This window comes from Lissotriton vulgaris, chromosome 5, assembly GCF_964263255.1.
Source record: "Lissotriton vulgaris chromosome 5, aLisVul1.2, whole genome shotgun sequence".
In the NCBI taxonomy this organism is placed as follows: domain Eukaryota; kingdom Metazoa; phylum Chordata; class Amphibia; order Caudata; family Salamandridae; genus Lissotriton; species Lissotriton vulgaris.
The window spans coordinates 1,426,656,441-1,426,669,607 of record NC_141693.1 but is presented as its reverse complement, the minus strand read 5'-3'; the positions used below and the strand labels follow the sequence as shown (position 1 = coordinate 1,426,669,607).

The 13,167-nt window shown below is 47.8% G+C and overlaps 1 protein-coding gene across 2 annotated transcripts in view; it reads left to right on the top strand.

The window, feature by feature from the left end:
* CAMK1G (calcium/calmodulin dependent protein kinase IG) overlaps positions 1–13,167 on the top strand; it is a 341,561-nt gene that overhangs the window by 242,083 nt on the left and 86,311 nt on the right. For both annotated transcript variants that reach the window (XM_086923369.1, XM_086923368.1), the window contains exons 6-8: positions 10,135–10,258; positions 12,034–12,109; positions 12,476–12,588. In XM_086923369.1, coding sequence (XP_086779495.1) covers positions 10,135–10,258; positions 12,034–12,109; positions 12,476–12,588 — 313 coding nt within the window. The remainder of the gene's footprint in view (positions 1–10,134; positions 10,259–12,033; positions 12,110–12,475; positions 12,589–13,167) is intronic.

Genomic DNA, 13,167 nt, shown 5'->3' with positions numbered 1-13,167 from the left:
AAAAATACTCGTGTCCCAAGACTAGTATTGAACAAATGATCAATATCTTATTGTTTAAAAAGGGATCATGGCACTTCGATTTGAAAAACATGTAGGTGAAAATTGAGGTTTAATGTTGGGATCTGCACAGTGAGATATTGGAATGTGGAGGAGTTCATTTAGTTGATCACTTTCCGTTTAATATTTAAGAGGCTGCATGTGGATAGAGGCAATCAACTACTAGTTTAATCTGTTATGTTGTGGTAGACTATGTTTTATCCTAATAGTAACACAGCAGCATGACAGTAATGAAAGAAGCATTAGAAACGAGAGACCCTCATCCTTCATTAGACAAAGTGATCCTATATTTTGTTAGATTGTCTAGCTCTGGAGGTAAGATGTCTCGTGGGAACTGTGATCACAAAGTATTCGAGTATGTGGTTATGTTAAGGAATGCTCTGAAGTATTGGGGTTGGTGTGAATGCTGATTTCATCAGAAATAGGTATGTTCAGCTAAGTCTAACAGGATGGTTTAGTGGAACAGTCCTAGGAGAAGAGGGCTTGTGGGAGAGTGTTTTGATTTGCAGACTTGGTATCAACTCATACACCTTTGATTTGATGTAAAGGAACTGATTTTGGTGAGTCGATACGAGATGTGTTCTCTGGTCGGTAACATGTGGCTGTTATGAGGTGACAAATGGCTCTTATCTGAATCATGCCTATGGGTGGCCAAGTCCTTAGGTGGACAGTAAGTATGCACACTGTTTTTTTGGTGTAGCTTAACTTGATTGAGAGTTTTGTTGACAGAGGAAATCTGTAACAAGGGGTGGTGATGGGTACCAGGAAGTCTGTGGCTTTGTTCTTTTACACTTTTCTGGCTCGCGTCATTATAGGGGTGTTTTTTCAAGTGATGGTACTGACTACCTTTATTTCTGATAGCATTTTTCTGTCTGGTTTCATTTGCTGATGTCTATGGGTGGTTGTGAGGATATAAGGTAATAGAGGATGGAGAACTTGTGGTGTTGAAATCATAGAGATCTTAGGCAGAGTTATCAGTGGTTCTCCCATAAGGAAAAATAGAGGTGTTCTTTAAGTCTAAGAAAAAAGTAGCTAGTGTACCCAGGAGGTTATGCCCTTAGTCAAAAGAAAAGGAAGGTCAGTTTTAAAGGATCCTATTCTGAGACTATAATATTTGTCACTTATTAAGGCTTCCAAGTTGGCTATTGGGACACATGCTTGTGGTCCTAAAGGGTAGTTTTGGGCAGACCAGAGCAGACAAGGACCTGTATGTTTTTGTTATATGCACTACAAGAAAAGTGGGTCTCTAGTTGGCAATGGTTTGTACCTTTGTCCAAATAGGGACGCTTGCTTCTAGTCAAGGTAAGGAGGATACACTCCTAAAATGACCCCTGCTCACCCCCTTGGTAGATTGCCACGAGCAGACAAGCTTATCTCAGAGGCAGTGTGTAAAGCATTTGTGAACACAAATAGTAATACAGTGAAAACACTAAAAATGGACACCACACAGTTTAGAAAAATAAGTAATCTTTATCTAAACCAAAACAAGACCAAACGACAAAAATCCACAATGCAGTATTAAAACTAAGGCTTTCAAATGGTAGAAATAGTTCAGTTCAATGCAAGTTGTAAATGTGGCACTTTTCTCAAAAGTACCTTAGATATGTCACGCAAAACAAACTAAATGGTCACAGGGGAGGTGATGCGTCGGTTCCTTACTGCAACGCAGGGAAGGTGATGCATCAATTTCTTACTGCATGGGGAGTTGATACGTCTGTTTCTTACTGCAGCCCCCAATGATGCGACAGTCTTGATGCCTCGATGCAAAGAGTTGATATGGTACGATGTGTGGTTTCGTGCAGCCGCACAGCAGGCTTGCATCAGATTCGGTGCGGCGATCTCAGACTTCGGAGATCGTTACACCCGATGCGTCTTGGGGCGATTTCTCAAGCCGCGGCAGGCGCTGCGACGGTTTCTTCGGTGATGTGTCAGAAACAGGTACGGATGAGACATGCTTCTTCGATGTTGCGCCGATTTTCCAGCTCCCAGTGACAAACAGTCTCCAGAGGACCTAAACAGCAGCAGGCACACTTTGCAAGTTGAAATTCCCAGCAAGGAATTTCGGGGGAGCTGGTGGTTAAGTCTTTGTGTCCCTGAGACTTCAGAACAGGAGGCAAGCTCAGTTTCAAGCCCTTGGAGATCTTTTCTTCAAGCAGGTGACAAAGCAAACAGCAAAGTCATTTTTCTCCTTTCCTTGGCAGTATGCTGCCACTGCAGACCAACCCCAGACAGCAAATAGCACAGGGGCAGTATTCCTCCTCAGCTTATCCGGCTCTTCTCCTTGGCAAAGGTTCCTCTTGATTTCCCAGAAGTGATTTAAAAGTCTGGGGTCTGGGCGCCTCTTTTGCTCCACCAAAATCCTTTGTTCTTTAAAGGCAGAGAGTGTCTGTACCTGGCCAAAACCAGTTCTGTCCTCACTGATGCAGCTTCAAGGCAGGAGGTGGAGAAAACATTGTTGAAGGCAGACCAGGCCTATTCCGGTGAAAAGGAAATCTCCTCCCCCTACTTTAAATGCAGCCCAGGTCCATTCAGCCCAGCCCTAACTCATCAGACCTCTGGAGCCACAGCCCCTCTCCAGCCCCTGTCCTCCAAAAGCCAGACATGCAATACACAAACCTAGCAGAGGTACACTGGATGGTTAGGCAAGAAAATACCTACTTTCTAAAAGTGGTATTTTCAAACACGGAATGTAAAAATCACCTTCACTAAACGATGCATTTTAACATTCTGAGTTCAGGCATACTAAACTTTATTTTTTTACCTTGTTCCTTGGGCCAGTTATGTTTATAAGATATTATAAACAAACTCCCCATTCTCTCCTATGGGAACAGGCAATAGTGAAAAACGAAATTAGCAGTAGTTCACTATCAGGACCTGCCACACACACACCAGGACTGTCCTACCTTTTACATACATTGCACCCTGCCCACAGGGGTACTTTGGGCCTACCTTAGGGGTGGATAACATGTAGAAAAGGGAAAGTTAAGGGACTGGGAAGTGTGTGCACTTGACAAGTAGACATGGCAGTCCCAGACTGCACACAGGCTCTGCAATGTCAGGCCAGAGTTACATTTTACAAGCTGCTTCTGTAGGTGGCACAATCAGTGCTGCAGCACACTAGCAACATTTGATTTACAGGCCCTGGGCACACACAGTGCATTATACTAGGGGCTGACTAGTATATCAAATAGCCAATCATGGAAACACCAATCCATAACAGTAATCTACAAAGGGAACACTTGCACTTTGGCACCGAAAAACAGTGGCACAGTACCCAAAGCATCTAGACCAGCAAAACTGAGTCCAACACAGCCAAAACACAGGAGGCAACAGCAAAAAATGGAAGGGAGACCCATGCCAATGGTGCCAGGTCTAACATGCACCATAAAGTCTGATTTGAGGCTTTTTGTAGGTTTGGTTGCCATAATAAGACCATAAGAAAAGCATGTGCGCTATTAATCTTGAGAAGCAGATTCAGTATGGCACAACCACAATTTACATTCTGGGGGAATCAGTACATAAATACAATGTGGTAATAAGCTATCACATAATGTATAAAAGGTGCAAATTAATCAATCAATCAATCAATCAGTGAACTTGTAAAGTGCACTACTTACCCGTGAGGGTCTCAAGGCGCTGAGGATGGGGGGGTGCTGCTACTGCTCAAACAGCCAGGTCTTGAGGAGCCGTCTGAAGGTGAGCAGGTCTTAGGTCTGCAGCAAGTGGGTGGGGAGGGTGTTCCAGGTCTTGGCGGCGAGGAAGGAGAAGGACCTGCCACCAGAGGTTGTTTGTAGGATGCGCGGGACAGCAGCAAGGGCGAGGCCGGTGGAGTTGAGCTGGCGGGCGGGGGTGTAGAAGTTGAGCCTGTTGTTCAAGTAGGTTGGTCCGGTGTTGTGGAGTGCTTTGTGTGCGTGGGTGAGGAGCTTGAAGGTGATCCTCTTGTTGATGAAGAGCCAGTGCAGGTCTCTGAGGTGGTGGGGTGATGTGGCTGTGGCGGGGGACGTTGAGGATCAGTCAGGGGGAGGCATTTTGGATGCGTTGTAGTCGTAGCAGGTGTTTGGCTGGGATTCCTGCGTAGAGTGCATTGCCGTAGTCCAGCCTGCTGCTGACGAGGGCTTGGGTCACTGTTCTTCTTGTTTTGGTCGGGATCCACTTGTAGATCCTGCGGAGCATGCAAAGGGTGTTGTAGCAGGAGGAGGAGATGGGATTGACCTGCTTTGACATGGAGAGGGAGGAGTCGAGGATGAATCCTAGGTTGTGTGCGTGGTCCTTGGGTGTTGGAGCAGCTACCAGTGTGGTCGGCCACCAGGAGTCATCCCACGCAGAAGGGGTGGGGCCGAGGATGAGGACCTCCGTCTTGTCCAAGTTCAGTTTCAGGCAGCTGCTCTTCATCCAATCTGCGACGGCCTTCATTCCCTCGTGGAGGTTGGTTTTGGCAGTGTGTGGGTCCTTGGTGAGGGAGAGGATGAGCTGGGTGTCGTCGGCATAGGAGATGATGTTCAGGTCGTGCTGGCGGGCCACTTGTGCGATGGGGGCCATGTAGACATTGAACAGTGTTGGGCTGAGGGATGAGCCCTGGGGTACGCCGCAGAAGATGTCGGTGGCTTCGGAACGGAAGGGCGGGAGGCGGACTCTCTGGGTTCTGACGGAGAGGAAGGACGTGGTCCAGTCCAGGGACTTCTTCTGGATTCCTACTTCTTGGAAGCGTGTTCTTAGTGTGCCGTGGCAGACCGTGTCGAAGGTGGCTAACAGGTCCAGGAGGATGAGGGCTGAGGTTTCGCCGTTGTCTAGGTGGCGCCTGATGTCGTCTGTGGCGGCGATGAGGGCAGTCTAGGTGCTGTGTTTGCATCTGAATCTGGACTGGGATGGGTATAGGATGTTGTTGTCCTCGAGGTGGTGGGTCAGCTGCATGTTGGTGATTTTCTCGATGACCTTCGCCGGGAAGGGGAGCAGGGAGATGGGCCGGAAGTTCTTGAGGTCTTTGGGGTCTGCCTTGGGCTTCTTGAAGAGAGCGTTGATTTTGGCATGCTTCAAGCTTTCCAGGAATGTCGCTGTGTTGAAGGAGATGTTGATGACCTTCCGCAGTTGGGGTGCGATCATTGCGTCAGCTTTGTTGAAGACGTGGTGTGGGCAGGGGTCTGATGGTGATCCTGAGTGGATGGAGTTCATGACCGTGCGTGTTTCTTTGTCGTTGACGTGAGACCAGAAGGTCAACTGGTTGGTGCAGGTGGCGTTCAGGGTGGGGTCTGTTGCGGTCAGGGTGGATGAGGAGTTGAAGCTGTCGTGGATGTCAATGATCTTGCGATGGAAGAATATGCCCTCACATTAAGGTTCAAAGTTGCCAATCGTGCAATGCACGGAGTAACTCTTTAGGAACTCACAATCACTTTTATAAACAAAAATTATATTTAGGCGCTAGGGTGAAAATCAGCTTTAGGTGAAAATTACTTTTTGGTATGACATCATCCTTGTTGCAAAGTAAGCAGTATTGCGGTAAGAACAAATTCACATTTAGGTGCAAACTTACATTTATCTTTAAAATGTTAAAGGGTTGTAAAAACATGCATGGTGCAAAAAGTGTCATTGGTGCATCATAGGCAAGACTGTCCAAATGTTTAAGGAGCACAAATCGCCTTAGCAACAAAACCACATTTAATTGAAAAATCAAAATTTGGTGCAAATGTACAGTTGGTTGCATCATGAACAAGCATGAGGAAACACATTTTGGAGCACAGGTGTGCCTTCTTTTCATTGTATTGACTTTTGCTGAACTGTCCATGCGCTGCATTCGGAAGCACTTTTTATGCAGGCACTCCTAATAGTCAATAGCTGATAGTGAGTTTGAAATACACCTCTGGCCTCGTGCAAAATGTGAATGCCATTTTTTTAAGCAAGTGTAGAGAGTTGCCCTAAACACTAGTGGCTGAATGGAGCTGACTCAGAATTCTTCTGTCTGTATGTTTTAGTGGTAATGACTTGAGCCATATCTAAATATATAAGTAGCTAAATCTAAAAATGGTTGAAAAAACTGGCAAAAATGAATAAAACAGTACTGAGAGTCTGTGGAGTTGGTGAACACTTGATGAACAGAGGAATAGAAATGAAAACAAAATGTACGAAGACGTTTTCCTACCAATGTTTTATCTGATTGGTCTCTCTAGAGCATGGGTACTCACAAACTTTCTCTCGGGGGCCAAATTTACAGTGTGGTTTGTGTCCGAGGGCCGCACTGGTGGGGGCGGGGTCAGTGGGGGAGGGGGCGGGGCTAGAGGGGGAAAAAACTGACCATGAGGTTGATCAAGAGGTCCCTGCAGCGGACGCCTTCGTCCACTGAGCCACCAGACCCGGCATACACACATTTCTCTCTCTCTCATTCTTTCTCTGTCACTCTCTCTCTCTCTCTCTCTCTGTCTCCCCCCCTCCCTCTCTCTCTCCCTCCCTCTCTCCCTCCCTCTCTCCCTCTCTCAACCTCTCTCTCCCTCTGTCTCTCTGTCTCACTCACTCTGACTGTCTCATTCTCTCTCTGTCTCCCTCTCTCTCTCTGTTTCCCTCTGCCTCTCTCTGTTTCCCTCTACCTTCCTCTATTTCTCTCTCCCTCTCTATCCTTCCCTCTTCCTCCTTCCCTCTCTTTCCCTCACCCTCCTTCCCTCTCCCTCCCTCCCTCTCCTTCCCTCTCTGTCTCCCTCTCTCTCCTTTCCCCTCCCTCACTACGAGGTCTCCCTCACTCTGATATCTCCCACACTCTGATGTCTCCCTCACTCTGATGTCTCCCTCACTCTGAGGTCTCCCTTACTCACTCTGAGGTCTCCCTCACTCACTCTGAGGTCTCCCTCACTCGCTCTGTCTCCCTCCCTCGCTCTCTCTCACTCTGCCTCCCTCGCTCCCCCTCTGTCTCCCTCGCTCTCCCTGTCTCCCTCGCTCTCCCTCTGTCTCCCTCGCTCTCCCTCACTCTGCCTCCCTCGCTCTCCCTCTGCCTCCCTCGCTCTCCCTCTGTCTGCCTGTCTCCCTCCCTCGCTCTCCCTCTGTCTGCATGTCTCCCTCCCTCACTCTCCCTCGCTCTCCCTGTCTGCCTCAGTCTCCCTCGCTCTCCCTCGCGCTGCCTCCCTCGCTCTCCCTCTGTCAGCCTCTGTCTCCCTCCCTCACTCCCCCTCTGTCTACCTGTCTCCCTCCCTCGCTCTCCCTCTGTCTGTCTGTCTCTGTCTCCTTCCTCCCTCCCTCTCCCTCTTCATCTCACCATGCCTGTGTGTGTGCCCGGACTAACACAGCTTCTGGGCACACACACACTCAGCCAGCCACACCCGAGCACTTCACACCTCTTTAAGAGACCATTCCCATGCTAATGAGGCTTTGTTCAGCTCATAGGCCCCTGCAGCCCCACTCTGACGGAAATCGCCCGGCCCTCACAGAGAGTCTCTGCATCGCGCTTGCTGAGATTCTTTAAAAAAAAAAAAAAACACGGGTACGATGTCTGCACGGTCCGCGGGCCGCCAGGGATGGCTTGCCGGGCCGCACCTTGCCCGCGGGCCGTACTATGAGTACCCGTGTTGGTCTAAGGCATGGGTACTCACAAACTTTCTCTCGGGGGCCAAATTTACAGTGTGGTTTGTGTCCGAGGGCCGCACTGGTGGGGGCGGGGTCAGTGGGGGAGGGGGCGGGCTAGAGGGGAAGAAAACTGACCATGAGGTTGATCACAGGTCCCTGCAGCAGACGCCTTTGTCCACTGAGCCTCCAGACCCGGCATACACACATTACTCTCTCTCTCTCTCTCATTCTTTCTCTGTCACTCTCTCTCTCTCTCTCTCTCTCTCTCTCTCTCTCTCTCTCTCTCTGTCTCCCTCCCTCCCTCTCTCTCTCCCTCCCTCTCTCCCTCCCTCCCTCTCTCTACCTCTCCCTCCCTCTGTCTCTCTGTCTCACTCACTCTGACTGTCTCATTCTCTCTCTTTCTCCCTCTCTCTCTCTGTTTCCCTCTCCCTCTCTCTGTTTCCCTCTACCATCCTCTATTTCTCTCTCCCTCTCTATCCTTCCATCTTCCTCCTTCCATCTCTTTCCCTCACCCTCCTTCCCTCTCCCTCCCTCCCTCTCCTTCCCTCTCTGTCTCCCTCTCTCTCCTTTCCCCTCCCTCACTACGAGGTCTCCCTCACTCTGATGTCTCCCTCACTCTGATGTCTCCCTCACTCTGATGTCTCCCTCACTCTGAGGTCTCCCTCACTCTGAGGTCTCCTTCACTCACTCTGAGGTCTCCCTCACTCACTCTGAGGTCTCCCTCACTCACTCTGAGGTCTCCCTCACTCGCTCTGTCTCCCTCCCTCGCTCTCTCTCACTCTGCCTCCCTCGCTCTCCCTCTGTCTCCCTCGCTCTCCCTCTGTCTCCCTTGCTCTCCCTCTGTCTCCCTCGCTCTCCCTCATTCTGCCTCCCTCTGTCTCCCTCGCTCTCCCTCTGTCTCCCTCGCTCTCCCTCTGTCTGCCTGTCTCCCTCCCTCGCTCTCCCTCTGTCTGCATGTCTCCCTCCCTCACTCTCCCTCGCTCTCCCTGTCTGCCTCAGTCTCCCTCGCTCTCCCTCGCGCTGCCTCCCTCGCTCTCCCTCTGTCAGCCTCTGTCTCCCTCCCTCGCTCCCCCTCTGTCTACCTGTCTCCCTCCCTCGCTCTCCCTCTGTCTGTCTGTCTCTGTCTCCTTCCTCCCTCCCTCTCCCTCTTCATCTCACCATGCCTGTGTGTGCCCGTTCTGACACAGCTTCTGGGCACATGCACACTCAGCCAGCCGCACCCGAGCACTTCACACCTCTTTAAGAGACCATTCCCATGCTAATGAGGCTTTGTTCAGCTCATAGGCCCCTGCAGCCCCACTCTGACGGAAATCGCCCGGCCCTCACAGAGAGTCTCTGCATCGCGCTTGCTGAGATTCTTTAAAAAAACAAACAAACACGGGTACGATGTCTGCACGGTCCGCGGGCCGCCAGGGAAGACTTGCCGGGCCGCACCTGGCCCGCGGGCCGTACTATGAGTACCCGTGCTTTAGAGGAAAATATTTAATTTTCTGATTTTATGATGTTTGTGAAAGAAAAGTGGCATTACATTCATAAATGGCATATGCCCTGTAATACGCAGATGGAATTTGATATCTGGAGATTCACCAAAAGGTAGAGGAAACAGATGGCTCATAGCCACTTGAAGACAGTGGTGACCGCCACAAAGAAAGCACAGTGAGCCGGGAGTATTGAACGTGGGAGAGGGAGTGTGGCGGGACACATAGGGGGGTTGTAAGAATATTTATTTTTACTTACTGTAAGGTGCCGGCCACCACCCGCATCGCGCTTCCTCTTCTCTTCCTCGTCCCAGCAGACACTGGGACCACCATGTCACAGACGCCTATCCAATCCCTGTGCTGCTCTCCTGCTAGTACAGCAGCACGGGGATTGGCCTGAGCAGGCTGAAATGATGCTCTGCTCAGGCCAGGGAGTCTGTGGGGGTTCTCCAGCCCTGCTGTTCAATGCTGCCGGGCTGGAGAAACATAAGTTCACATGTGTGTTTTGGTCAACCTGAGACGGCCAGCCAAACAAATATGCGCACTTAGGGAGTGCACATAGCACTCCCCCTCTGCCCCGCCCCTCCCTGCATAAGCTGGCTCAGAGCTGGCAAATGAAAAATAAAATGATACTTGAACATCATTTTATTTTTAGTTTGCTGACCCTGAGCCAGGCAGTGGGGTGACTCTACTCTGCCATTGCAGAAGAGCCACCCCTGCTTGAAGAGCATATTGTACATGAGTGGGACATGTTCATGCATTACAATGTTTGTAGCTTTATAGGTTGCTTAGGGTGCTATTGTACAGTTATTTGGAGAAGTAGACCCCCAAATCAAAACTATCCCACTGAAATGCAGTAAAAAAACTCACTCTACAAGAGGCCTTTCCTACTGAAAGAGCGCTAAGACTGGAAAAGACCCTGGTTATGCCACCTGTTGGGAACTTTCTTGCTTTCAATTTTGGACAATGACCCTCATTTTCCCTGCAGGTAGCTGAATGCAGTGACCACTATTTTGTCCACATTTTGCTTTAAGTCCATATTCACTTTCTCACACAGCCAGAAAACCTGCTTTACCTTACGCCAGAAGAAAATTCCAAGATAATGATCACAGACTTTGGATTATCAAAAATGGAAGGAAATGGAATAATGTCCACAGCATGTGGCACTCCTGGATATGTTGGTAAGTGACTCATAGAAAGAACATTAAAACGTAAACGCTCAGAAAATAAACTGTGTAGCATTCCTGCATGTCACAAACCTAGGCTGACTGATCTATAGGGAAATGGCAACATTTAGGGGCTGATAATGATGTGGTTCACCGTGCCAGTCGAATTCGTTTCCTACCTTCTCATTTTGATGGAGGTGGTGGGAAAGAAATGCAACTGGTTATTCCAGCTGGCTTCGGATTGGCCCGAGCTCGACCACCAGTCGGAGTGCATCAGGTGATCTCAAGGACGGGCCTTGCTGCCCTTGAGATTACTATGACCATTTCCGATATGGTTTCCATGTCGGTCCATCTGACATAGAAACCATGTCGGAAAGCATCTTTGGGGGCCCCCAGCAAGTCCACCTTGGGTGCATGGCGTATGGTTGGAGTCCGAGGACCTGCACTCCGTGGGAGGCACCTTAAGGCTGTGGGCTATGGTGGTGCTTTCTGAGCAAAACTGGCTGCTATGACCCAGCCATGTCACCATGCCTATATTCTAGTTGTGACCTCCTTTAGTGAATGGCTGGTTTGAAATTCAAACTCTTGTCCAAGAAGAACACTAGTGATCTGGCACATTCCACAATAGTATAGTGGCAGTTCAGCACAGAGCATAAATTAAATTGGCCTTGGATGAGGGACCATTAATAATAACTCTATTTCAAATGATGTGGTGTTTCCTCATCCATAACTGTATGTCATCTAGATCTTGGGCTGTGTTTTCCAGTATCAATTGCAAATTAAATGTGGAAATAGAGCTGCAATTCATCCACATTATTGTGGTTCTTGATATTTGAGTGTTTCAGGAAAGAGAATGGTGGTATCATATATAAATTGCATAGAGTGGGAAAGAAAATGGAGCCTTGTAGGGCCCCTTGTTGGAAAGATGAAGGGTTGGACAGAGTTGCCAGCTTTCCAGGTTTAGGTCTGTTCTTGGGGTCTGGCGAGAACAATTTGAGAACTGGTCCCCTCGACCTTATTCAATCCTAGGAAATTTCATGTAGAGTAGAGTGATCTGCTGTATTGAATGCTGTCAAGTGGTGCAGCAGTTTGAGGAGACAGTCATTCCTTTGTCTGTGTTGTCATCTGCATTGGTGACTGCCTTTAGATGTGCTGGTTCTGTGCTGCATTTCGAACTGAACCCCGATCGTAGCTCATCATGTAGGGCATTATTGTCTATGCAGAGACTGAGCTGAGCCTCCAGTTGCTTTCCAGGGCATTCTCAAGGAAGCATAAGTTGGAAACCTAGCTGATATTGTTTGGATCTTAAGGGTTCTCTTCTGCCTTATTTCTAGACAGTCTTGGACTGTGCAATGTGATAGGAAATTGGTAATCAGGTGTGTATAGTACATACACCTTTCTCTTTGAGAAGAGTTTCCGGAATTGGATCAAGTGAATGACATCATGGTTTTGCTTTGAGAATGGTGATGAGTTGTGATTAGGTCACTATGCTGAGAGATGATCATGGGGTCTTGAATTTCTAGAAGGTGTCACTGCTTTCACGGATTGTCTGGAGGGTTTAGGGAGACTTCTATTTTCTTTACCTTGTCCATAAAAAGATGCAGTACTTTTCTAATTTTCTATGTTTTACTTTCATTAACAGCTCAATTATGTTAAGTTATCTGATTCTACATTATGTTAAGTTATCTGATTCTACAGCCAGCCCTCCCCACACAAGCTCCTTTTCACGTATATACTAGACCTTCCTTAGCTTTAGCTGTCTTAATGTCTTCTTTCTGTTTCTGATTTAGCTCCAGAGGTGCTGGCCCAAAAGCCCTATAGCAAGGCTGTGGATTGCTGGTCCATTGGAGTTATTACCTACATCTTGTAAGTATCAGCCGCTGCCATCCGACTTATTTTTATTCCCCTATTTCTTTCCTCAAGAATGATGGGCAATATTCTAATTTGTATCCTGTGCAAATTGCTTCAAGAAGATACAACCTGAAGCTTGCTGTAATCCATGGCAAAAACTTGACATGAGTTTAATGTTGCCAAATTGGTTAAGATAAATGTAACGTGATTGAAATTTCCAAATTGGAAAGCCCACAGGCCAGCAACTTTTTTGTTCTTATCTTTGTTCCGCAGTTCATCCCCAACTCCAACTTATCCCAGTCTTCTACTGTCTTGGTCTGTAATAATTTAGTGAAGGAGTACTTCTTAACTGATCCTTTGTCATCTGCTTGACCTCCCCAGATTGTGTGGTTATCCCCCGTTCTATGAAGAAACAGAGTCAAAACTCTTTGAGAAGATCCGAGACGGATCCTATGAATTTGAATCTCCTTTCTGGGACGATATCTCCAAGTCAGGTAAGTGGAATCTTTCCTGCTCAGAATTTTAGTTGCGACAGAAACAGGGGAGACTCGATGGAAAGAATATAACATTTAATTCTGGCAGTCACAGATGAAAAAGGAAGAAAGTTGTACCACTACCTTTGAGACATGTAAAACGCATTATCATAGGATAGAGTCTGTGAGTTTATCGCCTGTGCTTTTTACAGATGGCATGGGAGCTTAGTGGTTTGAGACCCTATTGCATGGATATGTTTCAACCATCAAACCTGCAGAATGCATGTTTAAATATGATAAGAGAGAGCTGAATCGGTATAATAACATTGAGAAGATTATACATTGCATATTGTTGGGGTGGTAAAAATTGCTCGAGAAATGTAAGCACTGAAGAAAAATGGTGTTTGTCGTATGCACTTTATAGATTATCAGCATACACAGTAATCCACAGTGTTTCCATTGTTGCTTGTGGAGAAAAAAAGGCAAAGGACGTATTCATTGGTGCCATACCTCTGTCTGCAATCCAAAACAGCAGTAGTACACAAAACATTTTATAATAGTAGGCTAGTTAGCCAACAAATTGAAAACTCACCCACAGAT